Below are 14226 nucleotides of genomic sequence, written 5' to 3'. Positions count from 1 at the left end.
AGCTTACTTATTTACCAAGCTGCAAAAAAAACTTGGAACTGAACATTTTCTGGTAATGAACATAACATAATTTCCTTATCCCAGGACTTTGGGGTGACAGCACATTAGTCACAATATACTGTAGTGAGTTTAATGTTTTTTTAATGCCTTAATCTGATGTAGAACATCAGAGTGAGTGAATATACAAGCAGAAACAATATTTATGGCTCAAAAATCCTATTTAAGTAACAGATTTTTTTTTTTTTTTTACCTCTGTTCTTGTTAAACAAAACACAAAAACAATTTTCAGAGGAAAATGACTTAAAAAAAAAAAAACTGTAGTCGTAACAATGAGATCAGAAAAAGATAAATCCAATCATCCACCATCAGCCCTGACAGCCGAGGCATTAGAGAACCAAAGTACAAAGTACTCAGAGCACCGAGTGCACTCGTAATACAAATCCACAGACTGTATATTGACAGAAACAGAACTCTTAAACAGAACCATCATTGAGTCGATGTAAAGACAACATGAAGCACTTGAGTCTCACTCCTCTTTGGAGCCGTCTTCGTCCAGGGGGTAGGGACTCAGGTCCAGAGTCAGCATGCGGCTGAACATGCACTCGTTGAACTGGGGTGAAGAAATAAAGGTAAAACTAGAGACAATGGCCATGATAATAGAGGACAATGTAGTACATATTTCCATTCTCACCTTTAATTGGCATTACAAAGGGAAGGGAGAAGGTAGGTTATAGAAAAGCGACTGAATATAAAGAGTCTGACCTCGTATGGAATTCATGGCGTATCAATGTCTTATTTTAAACCAAATAATTCCTACTGTAACTTGTTGTTTGAAAGCATAGGTATTTGGTGCATAGCCAAAACTCGAGGCCTCCCCCTAGTTAATGATGCCAAGCATTAGTGTGACAAATAAGACGAAGGCGACGGCATCTCATCTACAGGCAGTCCCTGCCTCGGCCCTACTTTTGAAATCAGATTGAGTGTGTACTCAATCACGTGAAGGGATGTCATTTGAAGGGTGAATTCCAATTTTTGACTGTTACCCCAAAAGCTGCTATACAGGGAGAGGGTAGACGTACCTCTGGGTAGACCCCCAGCAGAGCGTCAGCCCTGGAGTAGAACTCCTCCTTCAGGGAGATGACAATGATCTGGAGGCTGGCTCTGGACTGCTCTCTGATGAAGCTGGTCACCTGCTCCGACACACAAAACATGCAAATCTGTGTCATCCTAAGCCTAAATCATCAATCAATCCGGTTGCATATTATATATTAAGGATAATAATAATAATCCTTTTCCATCCATTATCAAAAAGAGATCTATCAAAATCATCGCATGGTCATTTGCGCTGATCAGAATGGCTAGGGTGACAGAAGGCTCTGCACCTTGCCAATGTTTGTGTTGTCCAAGGCAGCATCCACCTCATCCAGGACAAAGAAGGGAGCAGGACGAAAGCTGAGATAAAACGGTGCAAACGAGGGTAAAGCCAACATATACTGTACACGGCAGACCAATGGTTCTCTCTATAGCATGTTCAGTGATAACTAAATATCCAAATGAAGTACATGATCCTGTTCTCGGCGTGACTCTGACTCGCATTACCTGTGGATGGCAAATACAAGTGCCAAGGCAGCTATGACCTTCTCCCCTCCAGAGAGGTTGTCCATAGCCATGAAGCGCTTCCCTGGAGCCACACAGTTGTAGCTGATGCCGCCCAGGTAGGGCTCGTCTGGGTTCTCTGCACCCAGAATGGCCTGGAGCGGACAGCACAACAACATGGAGGATCACACGCTGAGCCAACACGTTGGTTAAGCCATAACATTAGAGCACGTCCTAGTGTGTTTTAATCCAAGCCAAACCCTGACCTGAGCACTGGTGTTCCTGCATAGTTGCTTGTAGATCTGATCGATGACTATGGACACATGTTCGAAACACTGACTAAAGAGGCGGAAGCGCTTGGCTTTGACCTGCTCAAACTCTTGGCTACACTGCCTGGCTGCTCTGGTGCTGGCGTCAAAAGCTACAACACAGACAAAAAAGATTTGGAAAAATAAGATCTGACCTACAAATACAATTACAACATACAGTATATTCCTTGTTTTAAATGTGTTGGTAAAGTGTGGGACCACTTTATTAGTTGAGGACTCAAGGTTGGGTCGAGTTTAGGAGCCAAAACCCGCCCTAGTAAAGAACAGTTGGGAACATTGAAAATGTTTAATGTTAACCATGTCCACATACACCCTGGGCAATAAGAGGCGTTTGCCTATTAATCCTACACCAACGACAAAGGTCTTACATTAGCAGTAGCTAACTGTAATCTAACAGTAGTTCCATCTTAAACTGCGGTGCCCGTTAATGCTAACTTTTCCCCTCTGCTATTATTGGGTCAGGGACAAGTTATTGAATGACATGTTTCTCTCACAGTTGGTGATGGTTGTGGGTGAACCTGTACAGGTGGTAAGATGAGCGGCACATCACCAGTATGTGTGTTTGCGAAGAAGTGTTAGGCATGACTCTCTGTCTTCTTACCTTCCACCACAGTCTGGAACTTGTCCTTCACCTCCCTCATCTTTTCTAAGGATTTGAGGTTTGGGGCCGTGGAGCGCTGCAGGACCCCCTCTACAGACGATCCAGCCTCCCTCAGCCTCTCCAGCTGGGCCTCCACCTCCTCCTCAGCCTGCAAGTGCTGCACACACGTACAGCATGGGAATTAGATGGCTGAGCGGTTAGGGAATCGGGCTATTAATCAGAAGGTTGACGGTGACGTGAAAGATGACTTTGTGTCCTTGGGCAAGGCAATTCACCCTACTTGCCTTGGGGGAATGTTCCTGTACTTACTGTAAGTCGCTCTGGAGAAGAGCGTTTGCTAAATGACAAAATGATATGAAACGTACAGACATGGCACTAGTACTGGGATCCTGAATGAGATGGATGAGTAGGGACTGTACCTTGAGTTTTGTTTGCAGGTCTGAGTAGTCGATGACCATGAGACTCTCCCTCTCGTAGATGTCCATTGTGGTGCCGGTGCTCTCAGACTCCGAGTCCAGCTGCACAGACCAGAGCAATCAACCACAGTGCCAGCAACCCTAACCCTCGAGTGGCCTATGAATGACAAACTTTGTCGAAATGTTCCCAAAACTTCAAATATACGAATACTACTTTTCTTGACCTGCAAATCGCTGCCTGTCCTACCTGCACCTCACTGATGTCGTCCATTCTGCCAGACAGCAAAGTGATGGGCAGCGCCTGGATCTTACAGTCCAGGAGCAGGTTGTGCCTGCCCAGGCGTTTCTGCTCCAGGGCCGTTTCAGACGAGATCACCTCCCTCTGCCTCTTCACCAGCTCCCTGTGGAGGAGGGGGGAGACAGACGACACGGCTGGAGGGGGAACTTACCAAAGGGCAACAATGGACATTAGCAATCAGACTCATCAGAGGCTCAAAGACGTTCATATTGGCTCACTGAGGGCAGAGGCAGGCAATGCTTTGTCACTAGCAACATACAGTGAGTTGGTTCAGGGATATTTTCAGCTGCAGCTACCTGTACAGTAAAACGAGTGCGCTGGCTCATAGACATCTGTCACGTGATGATGACTCGTATGGCACAGCTGACTACCTTGAGCTCTCCTGCAGGACCTTCATGTTCTGGTCCACCTGGGCCTTGGAGTCAGCCACCTCGGTCTTCTTCTCTAGAAGACTATTCTGCAGCTCCAGCATCACGCCCTGGCACTCCTCCACCAGCACCAGCAGGCTCTCTTCCTCCTGAGACGGAAACGAGAGGAACGCAAGAACTGAGACATAGAGTTGGTCCTCACACGGCAAAAGAGAGAGACGTATGTGAGGAAGGAAGACCGACAGAGGCTCTGACCTGCTTCTGCTCTGCCACTTTCTGGTCCTCTCGGCCGATGGTCTCCTCCAGCTTGCTCATCTTTGCCCTCTGCTGCTCCAACTGCTCCCGTCCGTACTCCAGCTGGGCGCTCAGACGCTCTCGCTGGCTGTCAAACTCCAGCCTGGAGTCACGGCACGCCGCATCGGATAAAGGGAAGGACAGATCAACGACAGAGTAGGCCTTGTTTACACGTCAGATCAAATCAAAGACTTTTGAGACGATGTGAAAGGGGCCGAGACATGAATGGGGGATCCTGGAACTCGTAGGGGCAGCTCGTCTTATCAATGTGCACGATCCTGTACCGTTTCCTGTCCACTTCCTGCTGCTGTTTAAGGTTCTCCTGCTCATACTCCCTGATGTTGGCCACGCCAATCTCAGCACAGAAGTTGGAGAACACCAAGTCCTCCATCTGGATGGAGAAACAGTGTTGGTTGTGAGTGTTACTTCACAAAGCCTCGCTTAGCCCCAGGTAGTCACAGAGTTTGAAATGAAAACAACTAGGTCTGCCAGTAACCAATCCTTACAATACAAATATGGATGATTTATGAATGGATGGAATACTCAAAACAACTCAGTATACTTTCTAATCTTTGGTCAAATTGAGTCTTGACTCAATATTGATATGGTGGACAAGAGAACGCAACGTTGAAATAACTAGAACAATGTTATATAGGGGCAATTGAATTGTGGCAATTGCACAAAGTAAATGGTTCAGATACTGTTTTGGTCCTGAGTGTCTAGTAGCATGCTACTGCCTCAGGACAGTGTAATTGGAAGTTCACTTCCAGACAGGTAGTGAACAAACAGGTCAGGATGATGGTCCAATACCTGATCAATTTTGCATTTGAACTTCTTGATGTTGGCCTCCTTCACCTCCGCACTCTCCTGCAGCTTCTGGATCTGGGACTCCAGGTTGACCAGCTCGCTTTCCAGCCTTGAGATCTCCTGCACTCAGATACAGCACACCTCTGGAGAGCTGGATACCTCTCTTACAGGAACAACTGTGGTCATTACTGTGTGTGCTGTGGGAGAATTGTAACTGGGCGTGCCATAGGTTTTCTCTGAGCGTAAAATTATTTAACAGCCAGCTCACAATAACCCTGTTTCTTAAAAAGAGGTCAACAGAATAGTGTGCTTACAGCTTGGCAGGTGGGGATGGTCTTCTTGCGCAGAGTGTCCAGGTCTGTGTGGGAGTATTTGAGGCGGGTCTGGACGCCGTGGGCCTGCACCTGGACCTGCTTCAGCTCTGTATCCTTCCGTTTCAGTTTCACCAGCCCCTGTTACATATAGAACACGGGTGAGTGTTTGCTGGAAGTTCGTTGAGCGTTCACGAGGGGGAAACTTAATGTACCGTTAAACTTTACAGACGTTTCTGTGAGGAATCCTCTTTCCTCAAGTGATCTTACTGAGGTTAATAGAGCGAGTGAAGTCGTGTGGCTCAGCATGCAGACTTACGCGTAGCTCCGCCATCAGCTGCTCCTTGCGTTCCTTCAGCTGGTTCATGTGCTTCTCGTCCCAGTGTCGGGCTTTGTTTCGCAGTTCGCTGGAGCCTCCAGAGATGACTCCAGACTTGGCGAACATGGTCCCATCCAGAGCCACAGTCTTTGAAGGAAACACAACATGTCTTTATGGTAATGTTATTGGTATTGGCTGACCACCGAGCAAGTTTTTGAAAGTCATTGTTTGAAGCTAGCCGCAAGCTAACAAACCAACTCAACTCACTTGCATTGAAACGCATCATATAAAATTGCATAGTGAGGGCACAGCATTAGCAGAGGCTAACGACCTGCCGGGGGGGGGGTTCAAATGTTTGAACAGAGAAACGTTTTAATATGTCCATCGCCAGCAGAGACAAGTCTCACCTTTAGTCGCTCAGGCCCATCGAAGGCCACACTTCTGGCTTCTTTGATGGTGTCACAGACCAAGGCATTACCACAGACAAACTGCAATACCTTCCTCAGCTGGGGGGCAATGGGGGATGAGGGGGCACACTGCACAACATCCACAACCATCTTAGCCCCCCGCATGTCCCGCAGTCGCTCGTTCAGAGAGCTCACCTAGACAAGGAGCCAGAGGGAGTTCCATTGTCAAAGAGATCTTTGTCTGTGAACTTCTCAAGTTAATCAAAAATAATAGGTTCTACACTATACTGTAGTTAGACAGAGCGTAGTGCCTTCAGTTCAAACACAAATACACAACTTTGGTCCTGAGGACACAACTTTAATGCAACATTGATTCTTGGAATCAGGCCCATGTAGTGGATGCTGGTCCCACATCTTTCTTGCACTCTTTCTCAGTCTTTTAGAACCATTTAGCCATTAAGAACATACTTTATGAGTGGAAGATCTCTTTAAGTAGCGTAACCTTATTGCTTTAGGGGAAATAGGACAAAAATATGTCCTATATATGGGGGAAAATATATGGGGGGGGGGGGGGGGGTTCAGACAGACCTGCCCCCCCCGCTGCTGCCCAATCCTAGAGGAAACACTGAACAATAATAACTGTTCTACATGGATGTCCCACTCGGTTGAGTGGGTCTGAGAGTGCATCTCTACACTCAGCTCACGTTGAGGTAGTCTACGGGGAGGAAGGTCTCCGGCTCGGCCCGCTCCTCCTTTAAGTAGCGGATGCAGTCCCTCGCCACCTTCTCTGAGGACACCACAATGGCATTCATGTAGCGGCCAAACACCTTGGTGACTGCTAGCTGGTATTTCTTGTGGATGGGGCTGCACAGGTCCATCAGACGACCATACTGGGGGGGGAGGGGGGGGGGATGGGTGCACAAAGTTCAACGATTATGAACTTGATGATTATGAACGATTATTCTTTTATGAAACTTGCAGTGGACATTTAGGTGTCTGGGTCTCGAGTTTCTCACCAGTGTATCGGGGTAGATTCTCCGGAGGTCTTTCAGCACCTCGTTCCTCCGCTGCTGCCAGCGGCTCTCCTGGCTGTCCAGCTTAGCTGTCCTCAGCTCCTCCAGCACCTGGCCCAGCTCCAGGGTGACCTGCTCGCTGCGCTGGCTTCCACTCTGGAGCTCCGTGCTAAGGTTCACCTCCTGCTGATGTAACTCATCCAGGGAGGTCCTGAGACGGGCACACACATTCAGTTATTGGATGATTTGAAAGTTTTGAGCAAATTGACCACCTTATTGATCAAAAGGAAACGTATAGCTATTGCGGTAACATTTCAAAAGGAGAGATCCTGATTGTGGGATAGTTTGGCACAGCATACCTGCAGGATTTGGAGTATTCCTCCAGTTTATTTGCTCTTTGTGTGTAGTCATCAAACTGAGTCTGGTACTGTTTAATACAGCGCTGTTTTAAAGAACACAAGCAATGAAAAAGTCAAACAGCAATCACACTATGTCCACTACAAACCTCATACTGTAAGATATCTTTAATGACATAGAACAAACCCCGGAAGGAAATACATTAGCTACCTCAACTTCATTCTTCCTGCGCTGGTCAGAAGCAATCTTCTCATGGTCGGCGTTCACCTCCCAGTGAAGTTTCTCAGCCTGCTGATTCTGAATAGCCCCCTGCTTCATGGCTAGCTCCTTCAGTTCCTTATAACGCTCCAACTGTGGCAAGATTAGACACAGAAATATGCACAGAGGTCTTTCAAATATTACTTGTACTATAGTAATCAAGTGTGTCACAAACGCAGTTAACTATAAAGTTCAACAAGTTCTAAAGTTTCTGATGCATTCATATTTTACAGCAGTCAGCCAATAATACATACTGAATTCTGAACCTCGAAACTCCCCCTGGTCAGTCACCTGTTCATCACCCAGGGTGATGTCGACCCCACAAGAGGACCTCTCTTCCTGCACCTTCCTCTCGTAGTTCCTCCAGGCCCTCTCCAACTTGTCCAGGTCCTGGCGGTAGTCGGCCAGCTCCTCTTCTTTCTTGGCCATCAGCCTCTGGCACTTCTGCAGGGCCCCGCGAGCCTCTGCGGCCTTCTTCATGTGGTGGGAGGTGTTCACCTTGGCCTTGATGTACTGAGGCCTCCGCAGGGACAGAGTCTGCTCTTGGGCACTGGGTGTGTCAAATGTAAGATGAGTTTTATTTATTTTTCATCAGTTGGAATTTAAAGACAACACACAGTTCTGCGTACGGCGACCCAAAATTGTTTGCTTTACAAAAAGTGGGGAGAGGTCTATTTCTGATCACCGGATCTGCTTCTCGATCTGTAGCAGCTCTCTGGTGAGTCGCCCGTGCTCTTTCTTCCGGGCTTTGACCGCCTGCTCCCACCTCTCCAGTGTGCTCTTGGCTTGCTCTGCGGCCCCCTGCATCTCTTTCAGAGTCTCTGTCTGGGAGCGGATGCCCTGCTTGTTGTGGTAGAGCTGGCACAGGCTGAGCTGCAGGCGGATGGCGTTCAGGTCGTCCACCAGGTCTTGATACTTCTGAGCCTGGGGGTGTTGACAGGAGAGGGAGCTTGATATATGCCATGGGACCCAGTGTGGTGTGTGGTGATAGTAATATCTTACTGTAGGAGCAGCTCTACCGTAGTTTACGGAAAATAACCTGCATTTTCTATAAACCGCATCCCACCAGAATGGGAGCTTTGTGTTTATAAATCGGAGTATAAGCTGCACTGGAATATAGGCCGCACTTGATACGGGAACAATGATACTGTAGTGCCGGCTAGCATTGAGAATTGAAGACGAGGAATAATGCTCACAACTGTTTATTTACCCAGGAACACTTTCACATTGGACAGCTTGGATAGCGATCTAACTACACAACATTCACAATCAGGGTGAACAATCAAATTATCTAAACTACAGACCATAGCATTAGACATATCAAAACAGACAATAGAACAATAGAACTCTGAACAATGCTTATCTAACTAAGCTAATTCCCTTAACTTCTTAGCTTTTCAGCTTGCCGTGGGGCATTCTGGGTACAAAGAGCATTGTGGCTACAATACCAAGCAATGCACGAGTAGAGGCGATGTGTAACACACTTCGGTTGTGGATAGTATGTCCAGAAATAAAGCCAAGTCACTCATTTAGTGACAAAATCAGTTGTTATTTCTACAAAATTATTTTAGATATAGTATAAGTTTAGCTAGCTTGCAAATCCTGAGGATAGCCTACCAAAGTTGAATTAGCCAATGTTGTTAGTGATGTTAGCTAACGTTAGTTTGCTAGCTGTTTATAACATTTTCTCCACTGGGTCTTGCAGCTGTTTGATTTCCTGAATTTATTATGAAACGTTATGTTCTACTAGCCATTTGCCTACTTTTGCAAGTCACTGTATTTCCTAGCCCTGATAGTGTAACTGAGACGACACAGTAAATCTTTCCTCTTTCAAGTAATAAGCCCCCGTTCAAGTGTTGAGCCTTAAAAAAAAAAAATCTGAAAAATACGGTAACCGCGTGACACAATTAATTCAGTCAAAAGCAGGTGGTAAGTGAGGCAAAATAAATGATTACGTTATAATAGCATTGACACAAAAATGTGTTACGGTATACATTTAGAAGGAGAACAATTGAACGGTTACGACCACACTGCAATGCATATTGTTTGATGATTTGCAGTTATACTATAACAATTTTCTGTTGCAGTCTTACCTCTATTTTCTCCAGAGAGACTTGTTTCTTCTCTGCAGCAGCAGCTCTTTTCTTGTTGAAGTGATACTGTGTGTCCTCCTTGGCCTTAAGCAAAGCTTCCTTCTTCTTATCATACTCCCCTGCCAGTTCCAAAGACTGGCTGATGCGTTCAAACATCTTAGTTCTCTCTTTGGGGTTCTTCATTGCAATTGATTCCACTGCACCCTACGGTATAAGATTTGTGTGTAAATACATACACACATATGTTGTTGCACTATTATTGGTAAATTAATAACTTTAGATTTATGTAGATACAAATGACCCCTAAATGGTATCAGTAGGCCTACCTGGAACACCAAACAGTTTCTGGCTTTGGTCACAATGCCAATCTTCTCAAGTTCCTGAGAATACTTGGCCAATGTCACATGTTTGCCATTAATGCAGTACTCAGAGTTATCCCCTTAGAAAGACAATAATTTGTTCTATGCATTAGTGTCACAATTCCTTGTGATCGGACCCAAATGCAGACCGAGACAATTAGTTATATCAGAAATGTAGCGGCAATGATTGTAATCATGATTTCCATGTGCAAAAGTTAAAATCGGATGGCCGTCAATTTTTGATGACTCAATATTTACTGCTCCTCCTAGTAAGCTCTGAGTCCAGGCGCTTACATTACTGGTATGTTTTGACATTCTAGCCAAAGGTTTTGTGTTGCTATCTGAATACTCTCGTACTTACCTAGTTAGTATGCCAACTACAGTATTAAGGTAATAAAACTCACCTGAAATGCTCCGGCAAAAGTTGATCTCCTCCCCGCTATCGTGGCAGTACCGCATGGTCACGCTGGCGGTGTCCGATACGGGTTTGCCAACATGTGCCCCGTGGATGAGGTCCTTGGTGTGCTTCACCCTGAGAGTTGCGGCCCTCTCACCCATCACAAAACTCAGTGCATCCATCACGTTAGACTTACCTGACAAAAACGTTATTGGCAAATAAAAATGTGGCTAGCTATGGGTTAGCTAGCTATTAGAACTTCAGCGGCCTTGGGTTTGTTGTCTGCTACTGCTAATGAATGTTGTGCGGTGACATTAAAGAGTAACTAGCTACTGTAAAATTAACTTACCAGATCCGTTGGTGCCAATAATACAGTTAAATTTCTTGAAAGGACCAACTACTTGCTTCCCTCGCCATGACTTGAAGTTCTCCACATCCAGCTGTTTTAGGTAACCCATTTTTTCAACAATAAAATTCACTCTAGGTTTTCACATGCCAATTTCAAACAGTTCGAGAATATTTGAGCGGGAAAGGGGAGTGTTTGCAATCTGCGCTCAACCCAGATTCGTGGAAGTAGGGATGCTCCAGCACCCCCTTGCGGACTGTACATTTCAAAATCACATTTTGCTGCGTAGAGGACCTTTTACAGTTTTTTCTCCATTGCTTTGGCTCAATTCTTGAAACAGAAATTAAAATTTCAATGCAACACTGCATTTAGCAAAATAGCCTATATATTTCAGCAAAACTACATAGATCACCTTCAAAAGGTCATATCTCACCCAAAACACTTAACTCATGCTTCAAAACCAAATCATTTTCTCATATAAATTAGCCTGACGTTGTCATTCTAGTCAGAATATGAGTCTGATAACTCTCCGTTGGGCTGTGACTACGGGGTGTATTTCAACCGAACTCTTAAAACAAATACCTCTACGCTCAATTGGATAGACCTACAACCAATCAGAGCAGCATAATATGTTGTTTGTTGAAAACGAATTCAACCCAAGTGCTCTTTCGTGACGTTTTTGATTACGTTACTGTTGATCACCTGTCCATCATCGCATAAAGCCCACCCTGGTAATTTCATTGGTCCGCCCAGATCCTGGTTTTATTCAGTTGTTCCCAATACCAGACTCTCCAGACCCAACTTCCCGACAAAAACATTTTGTGGGCGGGGAGAAGTTGGGCTGGCAGCCAGGCTACATATAAATAGTCAGTGCCCCCAAAATGAAAAGTTCCTTCTCGATTGCTTTGGCTCATCTCTCGAGAAAAAAAGAGGACAATCTCAAACCTTTAAATACATTTGCCAAAATAACCTAGATGGTTCAGCAAAACACCATGGCACACCTGGTGCACCTGCAAAGGTGCCAAAAATCGATCTCCAAAAAAAGATAACTCATAAGTAAAAACGAAATCCTTTTCTCATACAAATCATCAGTGCCCCCAAATTGAAAAAAAAGACCCTTTGGCATTGTGTAAACACTGCAGGTCAAATGTTTTAGATGTTTTGTCAGTATGGCAGTGGACCTTAGAAATATCCCTCATGTGCACTGTGCTACAGGTACTGTAGTAATGTTTACTTTCCAGAATACAATGTCCATGTACAAATCCAAATAAGTGCCATAGGGAAGAACCTTAAGAGCATGTAGCTAAACAAGTTACAACTAAACAACATCAACCTCAAAAGTGGAAGAGTGTACCTGTAAAAAAGCAAGCAACAATACTGTGACGTATGCTTCATGTTTTGGCTAACAACAATGTTTTTGGGGCTATCTCGTTGTTTAGGATCATTGACCTATGCACTTTTGTAAAGCTCTCTCTTGGAAGTCGCTCTGGATAAAAGCGTCTGCTAAATGAATATGTGTAAAATGTAAATGTGTATTAAACTGAAAAAAGTAACAGTTATTCAAGAGTAACCTACAAGGTTTTACATCACATATTGCACTTACACTGCCATGGAAATTGTTACTGTAATTGCCATACATCATGGTTGTTGTAACAAGAAATGTGTACAGCACAATGTACAATCATACAATAAGCACATCAAAACTAACATTATGAAAAACCTACACTAGTAGTATGAGTAACCACAGTAAGTTTCAGGCAAGTGACACTTTCCTAGTCAGAGTTAGCAGTGGGTGCATTACAGTAAGCCTGGCATGAAATGCACCCCCTCTATTGTCTGTTCTATATATCCCAGCATCAAATGACTCTTACTGTATTGTACACTGAGGGGACTAGTAGGAGTGACCCCTGTAATTTTTCAGGCATGTGACCCTTTCCTAGTCAGAGTTGCAGAGGGTGCATTTCATGGCAAGAAGGAAACACAGAGTAAGAAAGTAAAGCAAAGCTGGAGTTTCACTAGTTGTCGTCCTCACTCTCCTGCTCATCCTCGCGCTCTTGTCTGCCTGGCCACAGATTTCATATCTGATGTTCTCCCTTGCGAGGCAAAAGGGAAAGAATCGATGTGCATGCCGCAACCATCCCCTACACTGATCTGCTGTGAAATCATCACAAGCAGCATTCATTGTCTGGAGCAGGGAGCTCTGGTTTTGAGCCCAATGCTCATAAACCCTCCACATCCATGCAGAAAAAAACACTATAACCGCTATAAACCACACCATTCTCTGAAATGGCAGCACACATGGTGATGTTGTCCCCGAGCTGGCCTGGGAAAAACAATATTTTTGATGGAAGCATTTATACTCCTGGATAGCTCCTGTCAGCTAACTAAACTTACTTTGTGATTGGATGTGTCCCCTTGTTTAGTAAAGTTGTTGTTGCACCTGACAATAACTGTAAGCAGATGATCCAAGAGATCCATATTACAGTATATACCATAATGTTTTTCATGGTATTAAGTGCCTGAAAGATTTTGACAGTGGAGTGAACTATTGTTCAGGTGATAATGTACACAAGGAAATTATGCCAATATGTTTCACAGAAATGTGTGCAACCTGTAGGCAATTGCACTTGTCATTTACAAAGCAATGCTAATACAATTGCAATTTGATTAAAGGAATAAAAACTTCCAGTTTGTTGTGAACAACTGCCCAGCGGTTTGGAGGTTTGCACGTGTTGTTTTGAGAATGTCATTTCTGTTTCGTGAAATGAGCCAAAGCAATGGAGAAAAACTGTAAAAGCTTTACTTGGACCGGTCCATACAGATCAATCTATTGGCAGAAGTACAGAAACACAGCCCAACCACAGCACACAGCACACAGCACACAGAAACACAGCACAACCCGGTACATGCTCGCTGAAGTTACATGGTGATAAAACAGTGATACCAGTATTTCAGTTGATCTGCCTACCGCCGAGGCCCGTAGTGAAAATACCAGCAAATCAATCATGTGGAACATTCAGACAAATTGCTTAATGTCAACATGGCTTTTACAGTAGTATATGATGCGTATGTGCCTAGTTAAACATATGATGCCAATTAAATGGCTCAGAAACCGTTCACCAGAACATACTTTCCTGAGACACAGTGAACATAGTCAAATATTATCAAGCAATCTCAATAAATCAATCTCAACAAAGCTTGATAGGCTATAGGCTATCTGGGTGAACCTGCCCTTAAATATAAGATTACTCACTAATTTGATTGGCATTTGACTTGCCTTGAGTTCAGAGAAGTTCTATGGCATTATAGTCCAACGTCCTGGACGTGGCGGATTACGTTTTCCATGGACAAAATGACCAACCCACCGTCTCTCCTGTCCAGGGAAGGTTCTCGACCATTTTTAGCTGAAGGGGAGTCAAGCTGGGGCTAATTGTAATGTTATATTCCACATTATTCTTGGCATATAGTTTCCTTCATGTCATTGCAGGCATTTACAAGCAAAATACCATATTCATTACAATTCAGACATTGTATTTAATGAGGTCACAAGGGGGTCCAACTTATTGTGACCCCCCCCCCACACACACACACACACATTATTATAATGCCTACATTAAACTGAGGTCTAGTAGTTTTTTATTGTCCTTCTAAGCCTTT

The 14226-nt window shown here is 44.6% G+C and overlaps 1 protein-coding gene across 1 annotated transcript; it reads right to left on the bottom strand.

The window, feature by feature from the left end:
- Positions 1 to 124: 124 nt before the first annotated feature.
- smc1b (structural maintenance of chromosomes 1B) lies at positions 125 to 10817 on the bottom strand. The gene is made up of 25 exons (XM_084672016.1): positions 10573 to 10817; positions 10231 to 10419; positions 9794 to 9906; positions 9468 to 9671; positions 8060 to 8298; positions 7666 to 7924; positions 7327 to 7467; positions 7119 to 7201; positions 6763 to 6970; positions 6451 to 6636; positions 5747 to 5941; positions 5340 to 5486; positions 5024 to 5161; positions 4713 to 4829; positions 4187 to 4293; positions 3864 to 4005; positions 3612 to 3757; positions 3190 to 3343; positions 2946 to 3044; positions 2527 to 2683; positions 1863 to 2017; positions 1600 to 1751; positions 1383 to 1452; positions 1080 to 1190; positions 125 to 610 (listed from the first exon to the last, which is right to left on the bottom strand). Exons 1-25 carry the CDS (start codon positions 10679 to 10681, stop codon positions 527 to 529), a joined length of 3705 nt encoding a protein of 1234 aa, XP_084528142.1. The 5' UTR covers positions 10682 to 10817; the 3' UTR covers positions 125 to 526.
- Between the last annotated feature and the right edge of the window lie 3409 nt (positions 10818 to 14226).

Source organism: Hypomesus nipponensis, chromosome 14 (genome assembly GCF_054491055.1).
Source record: "Hypomesus nipponensis isolate SF chromosome 14, ASM5449105v1, whole genome shotgun sequence".
NCBI classification, from domain to species: domain Eukaryota; kingdom Metazoa; phylum Chordata; class Actinopteri; order Osmeriformes; family Osmeridae; genus Hypomesus; species Hypomesus nipponensis.
This window is presented reverse-complemented; position numbering and strand designations above follow the sequence as displayed.

Excerpts from the sequence above, each read along its gene's own strand:
- smc1b (XM_084672016.1), bottom strand. The coding sequence starts at position 10,681 with ATGGGTTACCTAAAACAGCTGGATGTGGAGAACTTCAAGTCATGGCGA. Across the intron at positions 3,344-3,611 it reads GTCCTGCAGGAGAGCTCAAG|GGAGCTGGTGAAGAGGCAGA; the intron begins GTAGTCAGCTGT and ends CCTCCTCCACAG. Across the intron at positions 611-1,079 it reads TGCTGGGGGTCTACCCAGAG|TTCAACGAGTGCATGTTCAG; the intron begins GTACGTCTACCC and ends TCTTCACCCCAG.